General features: G+C 44.0%; 1 protein-coding gene across 3 annotated transcripts in view; it reads left to right on the top strand.

Moving 5' to 3' along the window:
* The first annotated feature begins 2487 nt into the window (after positions 1 to 2487).
* Positions 2488 to 27750, top strand: part of LOC310760724 (glutamate carboxypeptidase 2-like) — a 55082-nt gene continuing 29819 nt past the window's right edge. The window contains exons 1-7 of one of the 3 annotated variants that reach the window (XM_083609799.1): positions 2488 to 2768; positions 4578 to 4686; positions 8492 to 8678; positions 15279 to 15380; positions 18324 to 18449; positions 20984 to 21170; positions 23616 to 23709. In XM_083609799.1, coding sequence (XP_083465925.1) covers positions 2651 to 2768; positions 4578 to 4686; positions 8492 to 8678; positions 15279 to 15380; positions 18324 to 18449; positions 20984 to 21170; positions 23616 to 23709 — 923 coding nt within the window. In that variant the 5' untranslated portion in view covers positions 2488 to 2650. Of the gene's footprint in view, positions 2774 to 3096; positions 3118 to 4577; positions 4687 to 8491; positions 8679 to 15278; positions 15381 to 18323; positions 18450 to 20983; positions 21171 to 23615; positions 23710 to 27750 lie in introns of those variants that run through there. The other 2 variants (XM_083609800.1, XM_083609801.1) reach the window with 2 other exon arrangements.

Genomic DNA, 27750 nt, shown 5'->3' with positions numbered 1-27750 from the left:
CTGTTGTTTTCCTCTATTTGTTTGCACTGCTCGTTTAAGAAGGCCTTCTTGTCTCTCCTTGCTATTCTTTGGAAATCTGCATTCAATTTCCTGTATCTTTCACTATCTCCCTCGCATTTTGCTTGCCTTCTCTCCTCCGCTATTTGTAAGGCCTCGTTGGACAGCCACTTTGCTTTCTTGCATTTCCTTTTCATTGGGATGGTTTTCGTTGCTGCCTCCTGTACAATGTTACGAGCCTCCATCCATAGTTCTTCAGGCACTCTGTCCAGCAAATCTAAATCCTTAAACCTGTTCCTCACTTCCACTGTGTATTCATAAGGGATTTGACTTAGATTGTATCTTACCGGCCCAGTGGTTTTTCCTACTTTCTTCAGTTTAAGCTTGAATTTTGCTATAAGAAGCTGATGATCTGAGCCACAGTCAGCTCCAGGTCTTGTTTTTGCTGACTGTATAGAGCTTCTCCATCTTTGGCTGCAGAGAATATAATCAATCTGATTTCGATACTGCCCATCTGGTGATGTCCATGTGTAGAGACGTCTCTTGTGTTGTTGGAAAAGCGTGTTTGTGATGACCAGCTTGTTCTCTTGACAGAACTCTATTAGCCTTTGCCCTGCTTCGTTTTGATCTCCAAGGCCAAACTTGCCAGTTGTTCCTTTTATCTCTTGATTCCCTACTTTAGCATTCCAATCCCCTATAATGAGAAGAACATCCTTCTTTGGTGTCACTTCTATAAGGTCTTGTAAGTCTTCATAAAATTGGTCTATTTCAGTTTCTTCAGCACCAGTGGTTGGTGCATAAACTTGGATTACTGTGATGTTAAAAGGTCTGCCTTGGATTCGTATCGAGATCATTCTATCATTTTTGAGATTGCATCCCAGTACAGCTTTCGCCACTCTTTTGTTGACTATGAGGGCCACTCCATTTCTTTTACGGGTTTCTTGCCCACAGTAGTAGATGTGATGGTCATCCGAACTGAATTCGCCCATTCCCGCTCTCAGGTCTTAGTCTGACACAAATCAGTACACAGTGCTGCCTATTTATTTATTTCTGACTTGGAAAATGGGCTCTGCAAAACACCTATTATTATAATTACTTTATACCACATAATGCCAAAATAGGATTCTAAATGGCTCAGGACCACAGTACCTCAAGGGCTGCCTCTCCCCACGTGAACCGATCTGGACTCATCTGAGATCATCTTCTGAGGCCCTTCTCCGTGTGTCTCCTCCATGAGAGGTCCAGAGGGTGGCAACACGAGAATGGGGCCTTTTCTGCAGTGGCTTCCCATTTGTGCAATGCTCTCCCTAGGGACAGATCCTGAAGCTGAGGCTCCAATACTTTGGCCACCTCATGAGAAGAGAAGACTCCCTGGAAAAGACCCTGATGTTGGGAAAGATGGAGGGCACAAGGAGAAGGGGACGACAGAGGACAAGATGGCTGAACAGTGTTCTCGAAGTTACCAGCATGAGTTTGACCAAACTGCGGGAGGCAGTGGAAGACAGGAGTGCCTGGCGTGCTCTGGTCCATGGGGTCACGAAGAGTCGGACACGACTAAATGACTAAACAGCAACTCCCTAGGGAAAATACAAAACACAATTGTATAGAAAAGAAAAAGAGCAAAAGTAATAGAAAAAGAGTAACTTATAACACTCTCTATCACATTTATATTGTATACATCTTATCATTTATCCACACATAGAAAGGCAGACTCCTTTCCTGTCTATGTCCTCTTTGATCCATCATAAAGGAATACATCCCTCACTATTAGCCATAGGTCCAGTCATGGCCGACTCTGGGGTTGCTGCGCTCATCTCGCTTTATTGGCCGAGGGAGCCGGCGTACAGCTTCCGGGTCATGTGGCCAGCATGACTAAGCTGTTTCTGGCGAACCAGAGCAGCGCACTGAAACGCCGTTCCCGCTGGAGCGGTACCTATTTATCTACTTGCACTTTGATGTGCTTTCGAACTGCTAGGTTGGCAGGAGCAGGGACTGAGCAACGGGAGCTCACCCCGTCGCGGGGATTCGAACCGCCGACCTTCTGATCAGCAAGCCCAAGGCTCTGTGGTTTAACCCACAGCGCCACCCGCGTCCCTCACTATTAGCCATACTGGCTGGTACAGATGAGAATTGGAGTCTGCCCACATCTGGGTTGCCACCATTTCCCCATCCCTGTATTTATGACGGCCAGCACCTTTGCCTGTTTGTGCGATTCATTTATTCCTGAAGGGTGCCTCTCATTAATGGACATTTTTGCAACGGGTGCTGCCGAAACTGATGCTGCGAAACCAAACCAGCCCCCCCAGAGCATCCCCAGTGGGACAGCGGTGGCCTCAGCCGGAGAAGACACCTGTTCCTGGCTTTGCTCTCCTCCCGAGTGAAGGAATGGCAGTGCCAGGCCACAGACCTTGGCAGCGGTACAGCACTTGGAGCCTGGTCTGCCAAGGATCCTTCTCGTCTCTGCCTGCCCTCTTCGTAGCCTGCAGGAGGAGTCGAGATCTGTGTGCAGAGGAAAAGTGTGAAGACTTTGCCCCCTTGTACTGAGTCTCTCTCTCTCTCTCTCCCTCTCTCTCTGTGTGTATATGTGGCAGGGGACTGGAAGAGGTCAGGCGGAATCCGGAGCCTGGGAAAGCTTTCTTTTGCAACGGGAAGGATGTGGAGCTCCCTGCATGCTGCCACCGAACCCACCTACGCAAGGGGCAACAGGAGCCGTTCCTGGGTGCTGGCCGTTGGGGTGGCAGTTGGCGTGTTCCTCCTCGGATTCCTCATTGGTATGGTGCGAGCTGAGCCAAGAGTCTCGTTTTATCTGCGAAAGGGCTTGGAGAGGAGGAGGCTGGAGGTCGAATTGCATGCGCTGCTGCTCTGCCACTCATTAGGGGAGGGAAATAATTGCCTTCGCATTCCAAGGAGCGAGTTCTCCTCCTGGAACTTGTTAGGAGGGGGAAGAAAGTTTTCTTGGGAAAAAAAGTTGTTTTAGTCTGCAAGCAAGAAGCTTTGTTTCTTTAAAGATTTGAACAGATTAGTTTTTTTAAAAAAAGACATGGAAAGCTCTCGCCTTCCTCTCTTGCAGCTTACTAAGAACAGGCAAAGTGGATTTGCGGTATTCGCTCAGCAGCGTAAGTCAGTGGCTTTTAAAAAGCGGAAAGATTCATGGAGGGCAAAGTCAACAGTGACAAGCTGTGATCATTCAAGAGAACCTCTGCATACAGCAGCAAAATACCTTTGAGTGCTGGTAGCTAAGGACAGAGTGCTGTTTTTGTGGCTTGCTTGTGGGTTTGGCAGAGGGGCTTGGTGGGGTTGGTATGGTTGTGGTTGCACTTTACCTGCTGAGAGTAAGCCCCCTTGAATACTGAAGGGACTTACTTCTGAGTAATGTTGTGCCATTTTATTGTTGTTAGCCACCCTGAGCCCGGCTTCAGCTGGGGAGGGCGGGATATAAATAAAATTTTTTATTATTATTATTATTATTATTATTATTATTATTATTATTATTATACATGCAGGTGGACTGGACTGCAGGTGGATCTTTGATCTGATGTGCCAAGGCATTGCTTGTGTCCGTCTGTTCTCTTGCCTGTTAAAGGCACATTTGCTTTGCTTTGAACAGAACAGAACAAAAACAAAATTCAATTTCTGCGTGTTAAAATCATTTCAGACTTCTCTACTCCATCCCTTTGCGTCTTCAAGGGGAGACTCCCATTGCTTATGGAGCCTAATGGCACCACAGACATACACTCAGTATCGTCAGGCTTTGGGGACAAAAAAAACCTGTGGGGCACCTCAAAAACAAACCCATGAGAACTGGACACGCTCAGTGGGTTCCTTGTGTTTTGGATTCCTGAATGGAAGCACTTCACACTGCAACATTTTGTTGCAGGGTCCCACTTGCTATTTATTTACACTAGAACCAACGCGCATAAATAAACCCTTTACAAAGGCTGCATGCACACAATTAAAGCTCATGTCTTATCCCCCCAAATCCTGGGTATTGTGGCTTGTTAAGGGTGCTGGGAATTGTAGCTTCATGAGGGATGAACTACAGCGCCTAGGGTTTTTTTTTTGGGGGGGGAGAATTGTGCTTTAACCCGTGCTTCAAATGTCTGGTAGACATTGACCCTAGGTGGACAAACCAAAATGGTATGCATTTGCCCCAAAGGAGCTTATAATTTATTTATTTATTTTAAAATAAAGACTATAGAGGGAGGGGAGAAAGAAACAAATTAGGAGGGGAAAATGTTTCTCTCTCCAGCCTTCCCAGTTTCTGAAATTGTAGCAATCAGTAAAAATGAATGGATTTCCTTTGGCATTTTTTCATATTCCATGAAGGTGAATGCATGGTTAACATTATGAACCTCAAAGGTTGTATGGCTAAAACTCACTCCGTAACAAGCAAATGGCCTTTAAGCCATGTCTGTCTAGGATTTGGGTCTTCAGTCAATGAGTTGCCACTACCACCGGCATGTTGGATTCCATGTTTTTAAGCAGATGGGTGGACTAGAAGACCCTTGGGGTCCCTTGCAAACGTACAATTCTGTGATGGCAGGTGCAGTTGTTGCAGCTCTCTCTGGTCTATCTTGCAGGTTGGCTGAGCAAACCTGAAGGTCAATTGCCAGCAACAGGTTCTCACGAGAAGATGAAGAAGGCATTTATGACAGAAATGAAAGCTGCAAATATCAAGCAATTTTTATAGTAAGCAAAGTGCACTGTGTTGATTTGTGTGTGTGCCTTTAAATTGACCCAGAAACCACTTTTTGCGACTCTTTTGGAACAAGGTGGTTTTAGCAAATGACAATAAGCTCAGTCACCAGAGATCTATCAGAAATGGTAGATTTCTGATCTCTGATTCTAGTTATACAGGATTATTTATTTGTTTGGAATCTTTACTTTTCCCATCCCAAGGGGGGAAAAAACAAGACAGGGCAAAAGAGAATTAGATTGATGCCTAAATTCACCCCCAAGCTGGTGATATATAATAGCTTTTTTGAGAGTTAGAAGTGGCAAGATAAGGGGTTCATTGTCCGCGATGTGCACACTCATTTCTTTTGTCTGGCTATCATCCCTGATCAAACACTAGAAAAAAAAGAAAAAGTCTTATGCACAGTCCTGAACTTGTGGCACTGAACTGAAAAATAACAACCCTGTATTTGAATAACAGATACAAGAAGGCAGATATGGGTAACTGCTCTAGCCATGCATCTCTATGGTGAAAATATTCCTGGTATATGCTGTCATTTTTAGGTAAAGGTAAAGGGACCCCTAATCATTAGGTCCAGTCGTAGCCGACTCTGGGGTTGCGGCGCTCATCCTGCTTTATTGGCCGAGAGAGCCGGCGTATAGCTTCCGGGTCATGTGGCCAGCATGACTAAGCCACTTCTGGCGAACCAGAGCAGCGCACAGAAATGCCTTTTACCTTCCCGCCGGAGCGGTACCTATTTATCTACTTGCACTTTGAGGTGCTTTTGAACTGCTAGGTGGGCAGGAGCAGGGACCGAGCAATGGGAGCTCACCCCGTTGCGGGGATCCGAACCACCGACCTTCTGATCGGCAAGTCCTAGGCTCTGTGGTTTAACCCACAGCGCCACCCGCATCCCTTGTCATTTTTAGAGACTGCCTTAAATTAGATACTTCAAGTGCATTGCAGCTAGGAGCCCTTAAGTAAGGGGTAGGTAACCTCCGGGAGGAAAAAAAGAGGAAGAATTAAAAGTAGACTGGGCTTAAGGCTTAAGCCAACCAGACCCATGTAGCTTTCCTATGTACAAGAAGCTGGTGTAAATTTACATCAGATGTAAACCCTGTTCGGCAGCAGGGCTGTTGCTCTTCCTATGCCTGGTAGAGGGAAAGCAAGCCTTTAAAATAATGTTCTTTGCCAAGCAGGCAGGCGAGATGTTCTGGCCTTGCCTCAGCCAGATTCAGCTTAGCTGGTTGAGCCGCAGGTGAGCCAGGATGAACAAGCTATACTGAAGTACCTCTGATGGTGCCAGGATTGCAGGCTAAAATATATTTTCAGTTTGGTGGCATTTCCTGAGGTTAACTTAGCGGCATACATTTGTAATTACAGCGTTTTTAGTCCATGGCAGCATTTAGTAATCAAAAAGCTGGCACGCAGGGCACGTTTTCAAGTAGGAAAGAAAACTATCGCTCAGACTTATTTAGCAAATGAGTCAATGTTCCAGTTATAAATGCTAATATGTTGACGTTTGTCCACCCACTGCCAGCTCAGTGTGTTTTGTGATTGTTAAGCAGTGTTAAAGAGGAACCTTTCCCTCCTTTTATTCATACTTGTTCATGAGGGTGTGTTACACATTTTAGATGCCTACAAAATAGATGCAGGCTGAAGGAAGGAATGAATGAATCTTTATTTGCGTCAGCCATCGGCCATAGCAATAAACCAACAATACAATATACAATGCCACTTAAAGGCCAAAAGAATAAGCATGTAGGTTTGAATTGCTTAGTCAATCACAGCTTTTATTTAAGCACATAAGAACCTTAGACAAGCCTGCTGGATTAGGTCAATGGCCCATCTAAGTCCAGCATCATCTTCTCAAAGTGGCCAGGCCAGATGTCTGTGAGATACCTCTGTCAAGTCTGAGCCAAGGGGTGAGCTGGAGTTCTATGCGCTACACGCATAATACCCGCATTCAGGATCCAAGCAATAGAGCATTTCCTCTCCTGTGGTTTCCAGCAACTGGTGAATTCCTGCCTCCAGCCGGAGCTTTGCATCTCCAGAATTGCTTTTGGCCAAGTTGTAGATCTATCCTTAGAGATGCAGAGAGGTTCTAATTCACTTATTGCCCATTGTGCAACAAATCCGAGTTAAGCAGAAAGCATAGCTCATATATAATAATAATTTATTATTTGTACCCCGCCCATCTGGCTGGGTTTCCCCAGCCACTCTGGGCGGCTTCCAGCAAAATATTAAAATACAGTAATTCATCAAATATTCAAAGCTTCCCTTAACAGGGCGGCCTTCAGATGTCTTCTAAAAGTCAGATAGTTGGGAGGGCGTTCCACAGGGCAGGCGCCACTACCAAGAAGGCCCTCTGCCTGGTTCCCTGCAGCCTCACTTCTTGTAGTGAGGGAACCGCCAGAAGCCCCTTGGAGCTGGACCTCAGTGTCCGGGCTGAACAATGGGGGTGGAGACGTTCCTTCAGGTATCCGGGCCGAGGCTGTTTAGGGCTTTAGCAAGCATGCCAACCGGCCAAACCAACCAACATACTTAGGGTACATTTCAGAACATTCTCAAGACGAGGTAACCCCATGCCATCAAAGGCCCATGGGCAGCACCTAAAAATGATCAAGGTGGAGCCAGAGGGCACCAGGTTGCGGAAGGCTGCCTTAAACAAAGAAACAGAAATAGTGATGGTGCGAGCTGAGTGACTGAAGAGGTAACAGGGCCTAGGGATTGAGGAGTGTCCAGAATCTAGGCAGAAGCTGATGCAGGAGAGGAAGGATGATGAGAAGCAGAGATGGGTCAGGCTTGTGAAGAAGCCTTGGTGTCTCCCCATCCGGCTGCAACAAGCTCTCTTCCTGTTTGGTCTCCCAGAACCAGGAGAGGCATGAAGCGGGAGAAGCAAAGAGAGAGACACAGATGGAGTCTCTGATTGCTTGGGGGGAGCTGGAGAGGAAGAGACATACCTGGCTGTGGGAAGTTGTGGATCTTTAGTCTCAGCAATTTGATTCATGAGAGCAAGACATGGGCATAGCCAAAGGGGGGGGGCAGGGGGACAACTGCCCCCCCCAGATCAAGTAAAACAATAGGAGGTCCCAACTAAAGAAGAATGGCAACTTAAACTGATGGAATATGCGCAGTTTGCGAACCTAACATATAGAATAAGAGAACAAGGAGAACATACGTTTAAAGAAGATTGGAAAATGTTTATTGAATATATGTGGGGAGATTGTGTACCCTTGAAAACGTTGGCAGCATTAAGATAAATTCAACAGTGTAAATAAGTTTTGATGGATGTAATAATGGAATAGTGAATGGTTTCGTTTATGTAAAATATGCAGGGATTTATGATATGCAAAGTGAAGCATAGAAAGAGAAGAAGGGAAGTTATTGGTATCTTAAGGTTGTTTAATATTCTAAATTGCAAAACAGAATATGTATATGTATGTGTGTGTGTGTGTGTGTGTGTGTAAATACTTAACTAACTGACCAGTCACATCAGTTTTGCTCCCCTAACAAAGTCCTGCCCCCCCAAAAAAAATCCTGGCTACATCTATGGAGCAAAACCTCAGTTTCTGTGCTCATTAGGCCTGACACTCTTTTAGACACCCTGTTTTGCTATTGAAGAGTTAACTCCTGCTGGATTGGTGTGATTTGCTGCTGGCTCGCTCCTGTCAGTGACCCACCTTTGGTCAAGATGGTCACCTGGCTGCGATTTGTGCAACTTGCACAGCGAGGACAGACGTCCAACAGCAGCAGCAAGCCCAATGAAAAAATAAGTAAATGTGATTTCATTCATTATATCCTTCTCCTCTTTTGCAGTAATTTCACTCGGCTGCCTCACTTGGCAGGCACACCAGAGAACCTGCGCCTGGCCAAACAAATACAGGCCCAGTGGAAGGAATTTGGCCTGGATTCAGTTCAACTGGCTGCCTACGACGTTCTGCTGTCCTACCCAACTGAAACAAATCCCAACTACATCTCAATTGTGGATGACCAAGGGCATGAGGTAAAGGGGAGAGGGAGAGAAAATGGATTTCCCCATCTGGCTTTAGCATTTTTTTTAAGTCAACCATCCCTGTCCCTTTCAGAACATTCAGTTTAACAGATAACGATGCAGTTATGAGAGGTAAATTCTGCTGAGCTTTGAAAAGAGCAAAACACCTGGAAGAGATCTTTTCTCCAGGTGAACCTGCCCACACTTTGAGGTGAGGATTCCTTAAATGCCAGTGTGGTGTAGTGGTTAAGAGCGGTGGACTCATAATCTGGTGAACCGGGTTCGATTCCCCGCTCCTCCATATGCAGCTGTTGGGTAACCTTAAGCTAGTCACACTTCTCTGAAGTCTCTCAGCCTCACTCACCTTGCAGAGTGTTTGTTGTGAGGGAGGAAGGGAAAGGAGATGGTTAGTCGCTTTGAGACTCCTTAGGGTAGTTATACAGTGGGAGATCAAATCCAAACTCTTCTTAAATGGCTTTCCCACCTTCCCCCAAAAGGAGTTCACACCAGCAGTGGAACAAAGTGAATAGAATAAAATGAAAACATATTTTATAGCTTTTAATTTCAGTCACATACCCTCACAGGTAATAATTTCAAGGATGCCAGGGTAGTGTCTTTCAGCCGTCAAATGCCTGGGTGAATAGTACTGTTTTTCCATTCCTTCTGAATGTTAATAATGAGGAAGACAGCCACATCTCTCCAGAGAGAGCCTTCTTTGTCACAGAATCACAACCTTTCCTCAGATATATATGCCCAGTGCCTACTTTCTGTGTGCATTGTGGAGGGAGGGACTGACCACATTTTCTTTTCTCAAGCTTTTAGCAACATCTTCTCTCATTCTGCTAGGTTGTTTGCTTACAGTTGTGATACCCCAAGTTGATTTTGGGGCCTGGTCATAGATTGTTCAGTTTCTGTTAATTGGTTCTCATGGGAAACTTACAGATTCTGGCTTCACACAATTAACTCAAGGCCGTGTCAATTTACTCTTGGCAGAAAGCCAAGGTCAGCTTGACCTAGAAACTACTTACTCTGATTGGTTAACGACCAGCACTCAACTCTGTTATCTAGGGATTGCTAGCACAGTTTGGTGTGTTAGGGGTGTGTTAGGAGTAGGAGTGCTGTGTATGGTTAAGAGAGAGAGAGAAAGAAAGGATTTATTTTGCTTTGTTTCATATGCAGAAACTCTGCTGGTTTTATTTTTCCTTTTAATAAATCCTGTAAATAGTTATTCTGAGTCTAGCTGACTAGTCATTTCCACCTCAACTAGCTTCTTCGCTGTGCAGGAAAACTCTGCTACGTTTGGGCTAAAGCCATTAGAGCTATGCCTGACACTTCAAAGTTCCATGAGGTTATGGGCATTGTGCTGCCAGCCTGAGTTGTGGTGGTGTCAGCATCAACGGCGTTGGTTCCAGTAGTTCCAGAAGTTGTTGTTCCTGTTGGTGCAGCAGATGGACACTGGCTGGTTCCTGACTGTGGTGAGCTGCTGACGCAGTGGACACAAGGACAACAGCTGCAGCGTGTGAGTGCTGGGTGCTGTGGTTCCTGTTTTCTCTCTCGGTGGTCGTGAGTAGCTGGTTCCGGGTTCCAGGGACATCGCTCTCAAGATGGCCTCACAACCAGTTCAGATGGCTTTTGAGCGTCTGAATGACTCCAATTACTTGCTGTGGTCGGAACGCATGCAGGCAGTGCTGCAGAGGGATCGTCTCTGGCAAGTGGTGAGTAAGTTTCCTGCGAAGCCTGATGATGAAGACCTCGATAAAGACCAAAGAGCAAGGGCCACAATTGTCTTGGGGCTGGAAGATTCCCAGTTGCCGTATGTGAGGGGAATCAAGACAGCTAGAGGTGTGTGGCAAGCACTTAAAGAACTCCATGTGCGTGAGACAGCGGTTTCCAAGCTGTTCATTCGCAAGGCATTGTACAAGGCAATGTTACAGCCTGGGGTTACAATGCAGGAACACCTACACAGTTTACAGTTAAAGTTTGCTGCGCTACAGGAAAGAGACTGTGCGTTAGACCAGCAGGAGAAGGTGGCTATTATTTTGAGTTCTCTCCCGGAAAGCTGGGATAATTTAGTTTTGTCTCTAGAAGGCATACAGGAGCGTGATTTATCAATCAGTTACGTTACTGGGCGTTTGATTGAAGAGTGGCAGAAGAGGCAAGAAAGGTCGTTGGCTGCAGAGGCTTCTACAGGCGGGTGGTTTGGAAGGAGTTCTCATGCCGTGCCAGGGGTGAAGCAAGAGCAGCGTGCCGGTGAGGAGTCTGCGTTTGCTGTTAGGCGTTGTTTCCGATGTGGGTCTTCAGCGCATCTAAAACGACAATGTCCTGAGTTGGTCAAGTCTCAGTTGCCGGTGCAGGAGCAGAGACGAGATCAGCAGCAGCAGCAGCAGCAGCAGCAGCAGCAGCAGCGGAAAAAGAAGTTCTTCAAACAAAAACAGTCGGCTCAGCTGGTGACCGCCGAGGTCAAGATTGCTGATGAGAAACAAGCTGTCTGGGTGGTCGATTCGGGAGCGTCTCGGCACATCGTAAATTCAGATGAATTGTTTGTTTCCAAGAACTCAGCACAGCGCAGCCAGGTGGCTCTAGCAGACGGAAGTACTTCCGAAGTGATTTCAGGGGGTGCAGTTTTTGTTCCTTGTCTTCGTGAATGCCTGCAAAATGTACTTTGTGTGCCTTCATTAAGGAGCAATCTGATGTCTGTAGATTGTTTGCTAAAAGCTGGGTTTAAAGTGTATTTTGAAGGAGACAGTTGCATTATTAAGAAGGCTGGTGAGATTTTAGGCACTGCTAAGTCAGAGGGAGGCTTGTTTTGGCTTAAAGCAGGATCTCAAGTTGCAGCAGTAGTCAGTAAATCTCAGCCTGCAGTGAATAACAAAGCTATACATGACAACTGTGTGCACTTATTGCATAGGAAAATGGGGCATGCTGGCTGGAAAAGTATACTAAAAATGTCTGAATTGGCTGATGGGGGTAATTTAAAGAGTTGTAACAAGTACCTTGATTGTAATGTTTGTAAAAAGGTTAAAACCCACAGAGTCTCTTACCCCAGAAGTGCCAGAGTTAGTGAGTCACCGCTACAGCTGGTTCACATGGACGTAATTGGTCCGTTTGCTGTAAGCAGGGGTGGATCGCGTTTTTCATTAACAATTGTGGATGACGCCACGCGTTATTCTTGGGTTTTTCCCATGAAGAATAAGGGTGACGTGTTCACTAAGTTTAAAAGCTGGGTGGCATCTGTGGAAAGATTTCTGTCCATTAAACTCAGAAGGATTCAGACGGACAGAGGTGGCGAATTTATGTCAAATGCTTTTAGAGATTGGTTACAAAAGCGTGGCATTGGGCATAGAAAAACGAACGCTTTTTCCCCAGAGGAGAATGGCGTTGCAGAGCGAAAAAACAGATTTTTACAAGACATGATGTTTGCCATGCTTGATGATGCTGATTTGCCCATGTCTTATTGGGGGGAGAGCATGCTCACCGCGTGTTATCTCCAAAATAGGCTCTTTCATCAAACAATAGGTGCAACTCCGTACTTTAAATTGTTTCAGAAAAAACCCAAAATTGACCATTTGCATGTGTTTGGATCAAAAGCCTGGGTATTAATTCCAAAACAAATAAGAAAGAAGGGAGATCCTAAGACCAAACAGTTAGTGTTTGTGGGTTACCAGGAGCTGGGAAAAGGTTTCCACTTTGCTGAAGGGACAAATGGCATTGTGATCTCCAGGAATGCCACTTTTTGTGAACATAGTGGCTGGGAGAGACTACATGCCAATACTGAGGTTTGGTTTGAACCTTCCCAGGAGCTTCATGACTCTGAAGGTAAACATAGAGAATCAGAGTCTGAGGGGGAGGAAAGTTCAGATAAGAGCTCTCAAGAAAGTGGAATTAGCCAGAGACCAGTTGCTAAGCAACAAAAGAGAGGTCGTAGTTCTGAGGAGGAAAGTGGGTCAGAAGAAAAATTTTCTCCCAGAAGATCTAAAAGCCAAAACAAAGGAGTGCCTCCGGTGCATTTTTCTCCAGATACTGCAAATGTGTTTAGTGTAATTGCAGAGCCCAAGAGTTTTCAGGAGGTGTTAAAGTTACCAAAAGAGGAGGCAGAGCTCTGGAAGCAGGCAATGGAGGAAGAGATGTCCTCTCTGAATGAGCACAAGGTTTTTACACCAGTAGCAGCGCCTGAGGGGGCAAAGATTGTAGGCTGCAGGTGGGTGTACAAACTTAAACCTCTGGTGACAGGAGAGTACAAATACAAAGCTCGTTTAGTGGCTCAAGGATACTCTCAGAGGCCTGGAAAAGATTATGACGAGATTTTTTCCCCTACTGCTAAGGGGGACAGTGTAAGGCTGATTCTAACGCTTGGAGCAAAGAGAAAACTTCTGTTAAACCATTTTGATATCCAGACTGCATATTTACATGCATCAATATCAGAAGACCTGTATCTAGCCGAACCGCCTGGTTATGAGACAGGTTCCAATAGAGTGTTGAAATTAATCAAAGCTCTATATGGTCTCAAACAGGCTGCAAGATCTTGGAACAAATGTTTCCATGAGGCCTTAGTGTCATTTGGCTTCAAGCAGAGTACAGCTGACAATTGTGTTTATGTACGTGGTACAGGCAGTGATCAAGAGTTTTGTCTGATTTATGTAGATGATGTATTGTATGCTTGCAAAACAGATAAACAAACTAAAAGGTTTGCCAAGCAATTGTCCAGTAAGTTCAAAGTGAAAGACTTAGGCCCGGTTAGGACATATCTAGGGTTGGAAGTGTGCTGGGCCCAAGATGGCAGCTGCCTAATTAGTCAGCAGAACAAAGTTAAACAACTACTGACTACATACAGGATGCAGGATTGCAAAGGGGCAGTGGTGCCTATGGATCCAGGTTTCATAAAAACACTTCATACAGATGAGAGTCCTGAATTTGAACATCCTGATGTATATCATTCTGTAATTGGAAGTTTATTGTATCTAGCACAGTGGTCCAGACCTGATATTAGCTATGCAGTAGGCATATTAAGTAGATTGGTCTCAAAACCCACACTAAATGCCTGGAAAGGGGTAAAACAAGTTCTGAGATACCTCAAACAGACAATTGGCTATATGTTACAATTAAATTCTTCAGAGGATGAAATGTTGAGTTGCTACTGTGATAGTGACTGGGGAAATTTGCCGGACAGAAAATCTATCACAGGACTAGTCATAATGGTCGGTGGAGCTTTAATCAGCTGGCGGTCACGCAAGCAAGACGTTGTAAGTGTGTCATCAACGGAATCAGAGTACGCCGCGTTGAGTGAATTGTGCAACGAGGTGATTTATTTCAAGCATTTGTTAACAGATTTAAATGTAAATTGTGGAGAACCAGTACAAGTTTACATTGATAATCAAGCTTGTATAACCTTAAGTAAAACAGAGGGTTTCAAATCGCGTTCCAAACATATCTCTGTAAAATACCAAAATGTGCGTTGCTGTGTACAAGACAATGTAATCACCTGTACTTATGTATCAAGTGAAGAAAATGTAGCAGATGTGTTAACTAAACCATTGGCAAAGGTAAAGAACAAGCGAATGTGCAAGGGTTTAGGTTTGCTGGAAAAATAATCTCCTACATAGGTGTATTTGATGTTAATTGTCCAGCAGAATCTGTGAGGGGGTGTTCAGTTTCTGTTAATTGGTTCTCATGGGAAACTTACAGATTCTGGCTTCACACAATTAACTCAAGGCCGTGTCAATTTACTCTTGGCAGAAAGCCAAGGTCAGCTTGACCTAGAAACTACTTACTCTGATTGGTTAACGACCAGCACTCAACTCTGTTATCTAGGGATTGCTAGCACAGTTTGGTGTGTTAGGGGTGTGTTAGGAGTAGGAGTGCTGTGTATGGTTAAGAGAGAGAGAGAAAGAAAGGATTTATTTTGCTTTGTTTCATATGCAGAAACTCTGCTGGTTTTATTTTTCCTTTTAATAAATCCTGTAAATAGTTATTCTGAGTCTAGCTGACTAGTCATTTCCACCTCAACTAGCTTCTTCGCTGTGCAGGAAAACTCTGCTACGTTTGGGCTAAAGCCATTAGAGCTATGCCTGACACTTCAAAGTTCCATGATAGATGCCACCTGCAGCCCTAACATGAATGCAATGCGGGACGTTAACTGCGATTCCTGCATTGCAGACAGTTGGACCAGAGGGAAACCCTTTGGATCCTTTCCAACTCCACAATTCTATGAAATTTAACAAATGGACTGACAACACGATAGCGCTCGCAACCTATGAACGGACTGCTTACAGACGTTGACTTGGATCAATATGGCAATATTTGGAATGAGCTTCTATGAAATGTAGTAGGCTATTAATATTTGCATATGTCTTAGGATAAGAGTATCAATTTCATATAAGAATGTATGGGCTAGGGTGTTTTCCATATATTGTATATATTCGTATACTGCTTCTTTCTATGTGTTTTTGAGCCTTTTTATTTTTTATTTTCTTTTTCCACATACATCACTTTATTTCTTTATATTCAAAACCTTTGCAATTAAAATATTAATACTGGGGAAAACAATTATATGAAATTAGTCTAAACCTGACCTTAATATTCTGCCTCCTCCTCTGCTCCCTCTTAACTGCCCAGATTTTCAACACCTCATTATCTGAGCCTCTCCCTCCGGGGTATACACACATTGAAGATGTTGTTCCACCCTACAGTGCTTTCTCTGCTCAGGGCATGCCGGAGGTAAGGACTGATGTGGGGTAATGGGTTGTGTGAATGTTTCCTTTGGTTATGCGAATGACCCTCTCTCTCTGGATCAGGAGTGGTGATCACTTTTCAGATCCAGTGTCTCTTTCCCTTGTGTGCAACCTTCTGGGGACCACGTACCAGAGGTGGGCGGGGCCAGAGGCAAGCAGAGCATCTGATGCAAATTTTTTACTTTAGTGCAGCAGTAAGCTAGTTTCCACACATACACACACTCTGCCCTCCACCCAGACAAGCAGGAGGCATGGTCAGATCTTAAAGACATATTCCAAATAGGCAGATACTCTCAAGGGGTGTGTGCATCCAAGGCAGCAAGCGGTGTGGTCTGGGGAAGATTCAGGGGCCAGATAGAGAGACCTCGGGAGCCACATGTGGTCCTCCTAACCTGAGTGTCAGGGGCTGGTCTGAATCGGAAGATTGGGGAATGGAGTCACAGGGAGATCAGCTCCTAACAGAAGAGGAGGAAGACTATTTGCCTCCCCTGCTTCCAGCGTTTCCAGAAACAGAGAAACAGGTAGACACAGCAGCTGCTCAGTTGAGAGGAGCTACCCAGCTATGAGATAGTAGCTAAGCAACCAGAAGGGAGGGAGCAGCTGGGTGATACATCAATAGAGAGTGGGGGAACACCCTCCCCCCCCTGAACTCAGAGGTCCAAGCCTGTCAAAGAACCTGGGTCCAAGCCTGGGTGACCTTGGGCTACTCACACTTCTCTGAAGTCTCTCAGCCCCACTCACCTCACAGTGTTTGTTGTGGGGGAGGAAGGGAAAGGAGAATGTTAGCCGCTTTGAGACTCCTTAGGGTAGTGATATAGCAGGATATCAAATCCAAACTCTTCTTCTATCCTTGCGGAGGGTTGCCTGCTTGTGCTTGCAACATAATGCTGTAATAAAAGGCCTATAAATCTACCAAATGCTCGTTAATTCTTATCATTGAGCTCCCAGAAGAGAGAGGGGAACTTGAGTACCTGACACTGAGGTTCTCCACCCCTGCTCTAGGTTTTTATATCTCCCAAGTTTGTTGCTATACAAGAGGATTGTGACTAAACTTGATGGCCAGCAAGAATTTCAAGCTACTAGGTTTCTGCCTCACCTCTCCTGCCTAGGTGGGAGCTAAAATAAGCCAGTTCCTAAATTTGGGTATCTGGGCTGGATCTACACTGACCTATTTAACATTATTTTCCCCCATTAGACTAATAATAGATATATCATTCTGAAACATCATGGGCTATACTTGTTGATTAAAAGGTTTACTACCTTGGTTTGTTGGTTTGGCAAATGAAAGTTATACCCGGCCACACTGTTTTCCAAAAGACTGTTTCTTTCCGTGCTGATGATTTCTGGTTGCTCTGCTCTGCCCTCCAGTATCACATTTTAATTCTCCCTCCCTCCATTTTTAAATAAAATTTATTTAATCATTTTTTCAATACAAACAACAACCGCAAAAGACACATACAACAAAAACCATAATAGCACTAATAACACAATTTGACAAATTGACAATTCAGATTTGAATACACTGATATACCTATGACTACACCTTTTTAACAATATTTTCCCACCTCTCTCTCCTCCCCCTACTTCCCACCACTATCCGCCTTATCGCTTAAATATTCCTTCCAGATTTCTTCATATTTATCCATTCTTAATTTGCGTCAACATGCAATTCGTTCCTATGTAGCTAATCTGTCCATATTATAAATCCATGTGCTCAATGGAATCTTTTTCTCGCTCCCTCTGTGTCCTTTGTTATCTGCACATGCCACCACCCCTCAAATTCCACTGGAGGGCGGTCAGCGTTTGAATGCAGTGGAACATTACATAGGGACATATATAGAAGCATAAGACACAGGGACCAATATAGCAGCATAAAACTATTAAAAACTAAGCGATAAAAAAGGCAAGGTGATAAAGCATTATGAACATAAAAAGTAGGATGGCATGTGCCCATCTACATTATCAAAACCCTGCCTTAACGTTAAAAACCATGAGTGTAGATCTGTCCCTCATCAGAGAAAGATATTTTTGTAAAAGATATGAGGGTTCTTTTGGCGCTCCCTAGGAAGAAGCAGCCCCCCAGAACTGCAAAGGCATACAGCTGATATTGGGGGAACTGCTGTTGGCTGAAAGACTCTGGGCACCACAAACTGATGTTTTAGCATTATACAGAGCAAACAGCAATCTGGGGAAACCCGACTGCTGTTTATCCGATTCAGTGCTAAACCACAGGTTTTCCCAGGGGAAGTGGCCAGGGCAAACTGGCGTGAATGAACCCTTGATCTTGACACAAGAATAGCGCATTGTTGGTAGATTTATTCTGCTCTAGTTTGTATTCTGCTGCTTCTCCAATGCCATCATATTGGGTGCATTCACACAGAAGCATTTTCTATTTTCCCTCCGTTGTTTTCTGCTATTCTCTGCATTTGAGCTTTCAGATGCCACAAAAACCACTTCTGGAAATATAGCAGAATATAACTTAGGGCAAGTTTAGCACTCATATCTGTGTTCTGTGCAAGTAAAGGTATGGTAAAGTAAAGGACCCCTGGACGGTTAAGTCCAGTCAAATGTGACTATGGGGCTGTCGCTTTTCAGGCTGAGCAAGCCGGCGTTTGTCCACAGACCGCTTTCCGGGTCATGTGGCCAGCAGGACTAAACCACTTCTGGCACAATGGGACACTGTGTCGAATGCCAGAGCGCACAGAAACGCTGTTTACCTTCCTGCCACGGTGGTACCTATTTATCTACTTGCGCCGGTGTGCTTTCGAACTGCTAAGTGGGCAGAAGCTGGGACAGAGCAACAGGAGCTCACTCCGTTGCGGGGATTTGAACCGCTGTCCTTCTGATCTGTGCAAGTAATACAGAATTCAGCACTAAACTTCTTCTATTGAGCAGGCTCTTCTTACATTCTGGTGTTCTTATACCCCAGGGAGATCTGGTTTACGTGAACTATGGAAGCATAGAAGATTTCCAAAGGTTAGAACGAGAGCTCGGAATTAATTGCTCTGGGAAAATTGTCATTGTCAGATACGGGAAAATCTTCAGAGGAAACAAGGTAATAATGATTATATCCCATCTCAGTGTGTAGGGGACGCTTTGACACACAGACGGAATTTGCCCAAATGTGAGAGCTGCTTTTATATTGTTAAAACAACAACTACGAAGGCAGAAACTTACGGAGAGTAACTTAATACTGATGTGTGATATTTGGATATTTTTTCAGGTGAACATAACAACAGTGAAGGAGGGATCTCAGCATAGAGGAGGGCCTGGGGGCACTTTGATCATGCCCCACCAACATACCCATTTCACAGAAGGAAAATGGGCAATTCTCAAAATGCACACACTTCAAAACCAGTAGAACAAGTACAGTGGTACCTTGCTTCTCAAACTCAATCCATTCCGGGAGTCTGTTTGACTTCTGAAACCATTTGAAAACCAAGGCACAGCTTCCGATTGGCTGCAGGAGCTTCCTGCACTCAAGCGGAAGCCGTGTCAGACGTTTGGCTTCTGAAAAACATTCGCATACTGGAACAGCTACTTCCGGGTTTGCGGCGTTTGGGAGCTGATTTGTTCTGCAGCTGAGCCGTTCGGGAACCAAGGTACCCCTGTACAACAAAAACCTTGCACCCCTTTGAACAGAAACAGAACCCGCAAAGCATTCCCACAACAAGCAAACAAAAAACACCTCCCAAACATTAATGTTTAAGATAAAAAATGAGACGGCCAGGGAACCTTTGGAGGCAGCAAGGATGCTATGGTGCCCACCAGCACCACATTGGGGACTCCAGGTTTAGGGGGCAATCCTATGTCCTGATTCCCCATGATAAATAGTTTAGGATGCAGCCGATTTCCAGCTCAGGCAGCTGATTCCTGGCTCTGCCAGCATTAAGTCTCCAACCTCAGTTCAACCAATGAGACGCCGGTGTAGCTTGCTGATCCCGGCTCAGCCAGGGCTCAGACAGCTAAGCCAAAGCTCGCTGAACAAAGGCCAGTGTCCGTCCCCAAAAAGAGGTGTTCTGGCGGAGCTATGTGGATGGGACCAGCGAGGCCAGGGGCTGAGGCTGTATCCTGGCAACTCAGCACAGAATACTAATTTAAAAGGCTTGTTTTCTGACTGCCAGCCTTTGGCAGAGCAGCAACCAGCAACAGGGTTTGGACCTGCTGTAATTTTACACCAGCCTAACTTACGCCGGCATCTCACACATAGAATTACTTCTTTAGTGTTGGAGCTCATGATTTCCTTACGCCTTCGGTCCTGGTTGGCAGAAGTTCTGGAGAGCTGGTCCAATACATTTTGTTGCCCGAAGCGAACAGCAAGAATCCAACTCTCCACCTGCCTTTCCACCAGTGTCCAGGGCTGGATTTAGGTTTGATGAGGCCCTAAGCTACTGAAGGTAATGGGGCCCTTGATATGGCCAGCTGTCCTTTGTCAACCACAAATTGACGTTGTTTTTTGTGTTGAATGTGTGCTATATGGTAATTTATGGACCTAATAGGTATCTAAAGCCATTTGCACATAACAAAATATGTATTTTATCAAAGTAATTGTTGAACTGAAATTAATCTGGAATGGATTAATCTGTTTTGCATTACTTTCTATGGGAAAGTGCGGCTTGGTTTTGGAATGCTTTGGTTTTGGAACAGACTTCCAAAATGGATTAAGTCTGAGAACCAAGGTACCACTGTATATAGAAATGAGCAAACCAGTGATATTTTAGGGAGCAGGCTAGCAGGCTAGGCCCATTACTTACATCATAGGAGCCTACCCAACACAGAACACTGTTGCTGTATGTAGGTTTTATTTTATTTGTTTTTTATCTTATATTTTGGAAATGTACATCCAGGTTCTTTTCCTTTCAATTTTTTTGTGGCTCCCAAGAGAGTGCAGCCTTAAGCTATAGCTTGTTTAGGTTATGCATAAATCTGGCACTGCAAGTGGTTCAGCAGTGGAATCTTATTTGAGCACTGGGATCTGGTGGGGATGGGATAGAATCCCATTAGGTTAGGATTTCAATGCAAACCTACCTGCTTTGCACTGCCTAAAACTGTATGCAAAAATGAAACGCAGTGGTCTGAATTATGTGATGCAGTTCTCCAACCGAATAATGTGTACAAAAATGTTATATTGGGGAGGGGGGATGTGTGCATAAAAACATATGAAAATATATTTTAAAAAATAGCATGAACTGCATAGTTTTAGGGTAAATTGCTTGCAAAAAAAAAGCCCTAACATGTTGATGAATTTTCATGAGCTTTTTTTAAAAAAAGAAACAAACTGATCCAGAACAGTAGAGAACTAACATAAGACTGGAAACTGGGATAAATTGGAAGCAATAGATTCATCCATCCCTAGAGACTGCTGACACCATCAAACTTTGAAGGCAGCATATATGGGAATGTCGTACGCAAACTGGGGGTGGGGGTGGGGAATGTCCCCATTGGCTGCTATGGTGTCTGGCTGTGTCCACAGATAAAGACTTGGCCATCTCTGGCAACTACCAGGCTGTGCCATATGGAGGCAGCCTCTCACCTTTGCATGAAGGAACAAACTAACAGCAGCATCAATGTGATTCCCGCCCCCACCAGGTGAAGAATGCTGCTGCTGCTGGAGCCAAAGGGGTCATTTTATACTCCGACCCAGCTGACTCTTGTGCCCCTGGAGTAGAGCCTTACCCAGCAGGGTGGAATCTTCCCAAAGGTGGAGCTCAGCGTGGGAATGTCCTGATTCTGGATGGTGCTGGGGACCCCCTCACGCCAGGGTATCCCGCCAAAGGTGAATGAGACTGAAAATCACACTGCTTTATTTTGCATTCCCCCATTGCATTAGAGGGATACATTCTGAAATGTGGTTAACCGGGGATTGGGGAAAATGGCAAGACAATGCCATAAGGTGATATATGTTTGAAAGGATAGTGGAGATTGCGGATTATAATCGCAGTTCTGTATCCCAGATTTAGGGACACGGGTGGCGCTGTGGGTTAAACCACAGAGCCTAGGACTTGCCGATCAGAAGGCCGGCGGTTCGAATCCCCACAACGGGGTGAGCTCCCGTTGCTCAGTCGCTGCGCCTGCCCACCTAGCAGTTTGAAAGCACGTCAGAGTGCAAGTAGATAAATAGGTACCGCTCCGGTGGGAAGGTAAACGGCGTTTCCGTGCGCTGCTCTGGTTCGCCAGAAGCGGCTTGCTTAGTCATGCTGGCCATATAACCCAGAAGCTGTATGCCAGCTCCCTCAGCCAATAAAGCGAGATGAGCGCCACAACCCCAGAGTCAGTCACAACTGGACCTAGTGGTCAGGGGTCCCTTTACCTTTATCCCAAATTTAAACTGGATTAACAGTGTTTCCTCTGCTCGGGAAAATTTGGGAATGTTTTTTGGTTTTTTTTCCATTCCTCAGAAAAGTTTATTTGTGTATGCCACTACTGCAGCCCATGTTTTGTTAGTCCCAAAATGGAAAATGAGCGAGGCCCCAACAAAAGAAGAATGGTAACTTAAGCTGACGGAATATGTGCAGCTTGCAGATTTACCATATAGAATAAGAGAACAAGAAGAACGCACGTTTAGAGAAGATTGGAAAACGTTTATTGACTATGTGGAGGGAAATTGTGTACACTTGGAAATGTTGGCAGCATCAAGATGAATTCAGCAGTGTAAATAAGCTTTGATAGATGTAATAATGAAATGCTGAATGGTTTAGTTTATGCAAAATATGCAGGGGTTTATGATATACAAAATGAACCATGGAAAGAGAAGAAGGGGAGTCATTGGTATTTTAACGATGTTTAAATGAGTATTCTAAACTGTAAAACAGAAAATTTAATAAAAATTAGAGAGGGGGGGGGGAGCCAGGGCTCTCTAGAAGGATGGGGAAGAGGTGGCCCACCAGATGCACCAGCAGTTGCCCCTCCTTTTCCTTTCCCATCATGCACCAGCTTCAGTACGGAGATCTTTTCTTATGGGGCATTTTATGCAGATCAGGAAGCGCAAGGAACGGGCTAGACTGCAGAATGCTGGAGAAATATTTTTAGTGGGAACAAAAACGCATGCGCTCCCTATGACCACCTCACTTTGATAAGATAAGCCCAAACCTGCACCCACCGAAACTCTAAAGGGCTCTGAGAAACAGTGGACAACGGCCGCTAGAACTATGTTAGCCCAAAACTGGAAAACGGAATTAATACCTACCATAAATGACTGGCAGGTTAAGATGATAAATTATGCTGAACTAGCTAGATTAACAGGAAGACTAAGAGACCAAGACGATCAGAAGTTTCATGAAAATTGGAATAAATATCTGGTATATATAAAAGATAAGTATAGAACTTCGATGACTCTGGCAGGATTAGAACAACTCTAACAGTGTTTGACAAATATGCAAAGGAGATAAAACACGTAACTTTTGAAACTATCTGATACTTACCAACGAAGTGAAGGGAAGTCCAAGGCTCGGCGGAGCTCAAAATAAGTGTGTATTATGTATATGATTTTGGTAACAGCTATGTTATATGCAACTTATGTAATCTAGACTGTATATATGTATAATTAACGAAAACAAATAAAATTTATATGCAAAAAAGAGAAACAGTGAAAACGTCTTTCACAGGGGGAAAGGGGGTTTGAGAAGTTGGAGCACAGTAAGCAAACAATATTGACAGTACCGAACCATCTGCCAATGAGCGGTTCCTTTTATATGACAAACCTGCAGGCAAGGTTTCTTGCTTTTAACTTGGCTGGCAAGGAGTTTGAAGCCCTTCGTAATTAAGCAATATTGTAATTAAATACCTGGGGTGATACTCCAAAACATTTCTCTTCAAAGGAACTGCTAATGGTTTCTGGTAGCTGCCAGACTTTCTATTGCACACACAAAAATGGAAGAACTTAAATGATGTGCCTCTTGATCATTGTGGCATAAGAACTTATGAAACCTCGGAATTGCTGAAAAGATAACTCACGGGATTCATGTGGTGGAAGGCAAAGAACCAGCAGAACAATTTTATGCAACTTGGTGGGACTTTTTCATCCTTACCTGCACCTAAAAAAAGAAATACGGTCCTCCAAAATTATGCTTTCGTTTAATGTATCTATACTTACTGTTGTTGCATAAGCAACTTTCTGGTGACTTTCTGCATACTTGCGTTGGAAACTTAATTAATTAATTAATAAGCGAGCAATGTTGTAATTATTATTTTCAATATTTCCTCACCCCACCCCTTGACCCAGAGTACACCTACCGCTACGATGAAGCCCAGGCGACAGCCCAGTTGAACATTCCTGTCCACCCTATCGGTTACCATGATGCTGAGATGTTGCTGAGGTAAGCACACCTGGTGGTTAACATTTACAGGTTTAGTCGATTCCACAATCAGCTTTGTGGGCCAGCATGGCGGGTTTCATTCACCTTGCTCCCACCCAGCCCGGGCACCAACAGATGCGCAACACCACTGGTGTTTACTCCCGAAGCCTATATAAAAAATGGCAAAGGACTGTACAGTCTATTTACAATTGTTTGTCTCCCCCCTCCCCCGCTCTTATATTGCTTTCAGGTAGGCAAAGTTATTGCCCTTCCACAGTGATGAAACATATCTGATACATAAACCACTGAGGCTCTTGGGCTTGCCGATCTGAAAGTTGGCAGTTCGAATCCCCGTGACAGGGTGATTCCTGTTGCTCTGTCCCAGCTCCTGCCAACCTAGCAGTTTGAAAGCACACCAGTGCAAGTAGATAAATAGGTACTGCTATGGTGGGAAGGTAAATGGCGTTTCTGTGCGCTCTGGTTTCCGTCACAGTGTTCTGTTGTGCCAGAGGAGTTTAGTCATGCTGGCCACATGACCCGGAAAGCTGTCTGTGTACAAACGCCAGCTCCCTCGGCCTGAAAGCAAGATGAGCACAGCAACCCCATAGTCGCCTTTGACTGGACTTAATCGTCCAGGGGTCCTTTACCTTTACCTATGTATCAAACTCGTTTCCTATGTGATGTTTGCCATAATGCACCGCTGTGTTTTGTCTTGACTCAATCAACTGTGATTTCTGTACAGTGGTACCTTGGGTTACATACACTTCAGGTTACATACGCTTCAGGTTACAGACTCTGCTAACCCAGAAATAGTACCTCGGGTTAAGAACTTTACCTGAGACCAGGCAGGCTTTCTCCCGGGCAGACATATGTTTACTAACACAAGGAACATCATAGACATATTGGAACTTTTACAAACAAACATAAACACTAAAGCAGTTTTAATTTTTATAGACGCGGAGAAAGCCTTTGACAACATTTCTTGGAAATTTATGAAGGGGAATTTAAAAGAAATGGGAGTGGGACGGGGGTTTGAGAACGGGATTGAGGCAATATACTCAGAACAAAAGGCTAAACTGATAGTTAACAATGTGGTTACAGAAGAGTTTAAAATTGAAAAAGGTACACGACAAGGCTGCCCGATTTCCCCATTACTGTTTATTTCGGTTCTGGAAGTGCTCCTGAATATGATTAGGGGGGACCGGTTGGTGGAAGGGATTCAGGTCGGAGCGAAACAATATAAACTTAAAGCTTTTGCAGATGACCTAGTTCTGACATTACAGGAGCCGGAGTCTAGTTTGAAAAGAGTACTACAACTGATTCAAAACTTTGGTCGAGTGGCAGGATTTAAGTTAAATAAGCAAAAAACTAAAGTTTTGGGGAAAAACGTGACAGATATTGAGTTGGAACAGCTTCAGAAAGAGACAGAACTAAATGTGGTTAAAAAAGTTAAATACCTAGGGGTAAATATAACAGCAAAAAATCTGAGTTTATTTAAAGATAATTATGAAAAATGTTGGTCAGAGATTAAGAGAGACTTGGATAGTTGGTCAAGACTAAAACTTTCTTTGTTAGGCCGAATAGCTGCCATCAAGATGAATGTATTGCCAAAAATGTTATTTTTGTTTCAGACACTGCAGATTGTAGACAAGACAGAGTGCTTCCGGAAGTGGCAGAAAGATATTTCTAAATTTGTCTGGCAGGGCAAAAAGCCCAGAATCAAATTTAAAATATTAACAGATGCGAAAGAAAGAGGGGGCTTTGCCCTGCCAGATTTAAAGTTGTATTATGAAGCTGCAGCTTTCTGCTGGTTAAAAGATTGGTTACTTCTTGAAGATACGGATGTTTTGGATTTGGAAGGTTTTAATAATGCGTTTGGATGGCATGCATATTTATGGTATGATAAAGCTAAGATAAATAAGGCCTTCAAGAACCATATTGTCAGAAAATCAGTCTTTAATGTCTGGACAAAATATAAAGACTTACTGGAGAATAAAACTCCGAGGTGGCTGTCACCCCTGGAGGCTAAGGCTCGGAAAAGAGCCAATATGGAGGCCAACTGGCCAAAATATTGGGAGATAATAGAAAAGGATGGTGACAACTGGAAATTGCAGAGTTTAGAAAAGATGAGAGACAAAGTGCGAGACTGGTTACACTATGCTCAGATTAAAGAAGTGTTTAAAAATGACAAAAAGCTAGGATTCCAAGTGGAAAAGTCAAAGTTAGAAACTGAACTGTTAGAACCTAAGACTAAGGTACTTTCAAGAATGTATAACTTGCTGCTGAAATGGAACACACATGACGAAATGGTAAAATCAACAATGATAAAATGGGCGCAGGATATTGGGTATAATATTATGTTTGAAGATTGGGAAAGGTTGTGGACCTCTGGGCTGAACTTCACTGCATGTAATGCGTTGAAGGAAAATGTGATGAAAATGATGTATAGATGGTACATGACCCCTGTTAAACTGGCTAAAATATACCATTCGTCTGATAGCAAATGTTGGAAATGTAAGGAAAATGAAGGAACATTTTTTCACCTCTGGTGGACCTGCCCTAGAGTGAAGGCCTTTTGGGAGAAGATATATAATGAATTAAAAAAGGTGTTTAAATACACCTTCACTAAGAAATCAGAGGCCTTTCTCCTGGGTATTGTCGGCCAGAGTGTGTTAAAAGAGGACAGAACATTCTTTTTGTACGCAACAACAGCAGCAAGAATATTAATTGCCAAGAATTGGAAAACTCAGGAGCTACCCACTGTGGAAGAATGGCAGATGCAACTGATGGACTATATGCAATTAGCCGAGATGACCGGCAGAATTCGAGACCAGGGAGAAGAAAGGATGGAAGAAGACTGGAGGAAATTTAAGATTTATTTACAAAAATATTGTAATTTGGCTGAGTGCTGAATTGGATGCCAGTGCAGACAATTGTCTACCATTAAATTAGATTTAAGGTTGAATTATATGTCAAACCAAATTAAGATTACTAATTAAGATGAATTAAATGATAATTTGTTTGAAACTAATTTAATAATGATGTAAGTGTATGCGGGAGGTGTGGGGGAGTCCCATGTAACAATTGAGAGATGTTAAATGGACAATGATAAGTGCTTATCTAATATATGCTCTATTTGAAAACTTTAATAAATATATTATAAAAAAAAAAAAAAAGAACTTTACCTGAGGATGAGAACAGAAATCGTGTGGCGGCAGCGGGAGGCCCCATTGGCTAAAGTGGTACCTCAGGTTAAGAACAGTTTCTGGTTAAGAACGGACCTCCAGAACGAATTAAGTTCTTAACCTGAGCTACCACTGTACTTGCATTGCCACTTAACGGGATTGTTCATCTGCTTGCAGAGCCTGATTTTGGTGTAAGGGTAAGATCTGCAGTGCTGTGAAAGCATAAATATGCAGGCTAGCAAAGCTTTCCCTTTCTCAACAGACTGTCACTTTCCCCAGTGCTACAAAAAGGGTCAGGCTAGTCGGTTAAACAAACACCGCACCCTTGATTTACTGATAAGCCCTGCATTTGTCACTGAACAAGGTAGAACCCACATATACACAAGTGACTTGTTTATTTTTGAAAGGACTCAGAGCAGAGCCATTGAGCTTTCCAGAGCATGGCTTAGCTCCAAGACATCAGTCTCCAGTAAGCTAAAGCCAGTTAAAATCCTAAATGTCCAGTTTTGAGCCAAAGGTTACCTTGTGCGTCTACCCACAGTGACTGACAAAGCCAGCTGGGGTTACAGTTCCCAGGCCGAGACCTGTTCCTTGACGCTGGAGGAGTCCGTCTGAGGATATGTGGGGCAACAAATAATGACAAATTATAGGAAAATTAATAGGGAGGGAGGAGGATGGACAGAAAACAGGGAAATGGCTTTCAAAAAAACTATTTCACTTCAAGCATCAAGGAAGCTGATGGAAAAGAGACTTATCTGCACTATACTTAAAGAGTCCTTGTATTAGAACAATTAGTTATAAGAGAGATCATTCTTTTTTAAAAAAAAACATTAAGAGAACACTCTGTGCTGGTACATGTTTTTCAGCCTTTCCCCAC

Source organism: Podarcis filfolensis (assembly GCF_964270895.1).
Source record: "Podarcis filfolensis genome assembly, chromosome: 4".
NCBI classification, from domain to species: Eukaryota; Metazoa; Chordata; class Lepidosauria; order Squamata; family Lacertidae; genus Podarcis; species Podarcis filfolensis.
This window is presented reverse-complemented; position numbering and strand designations above follow the sequence as displayed.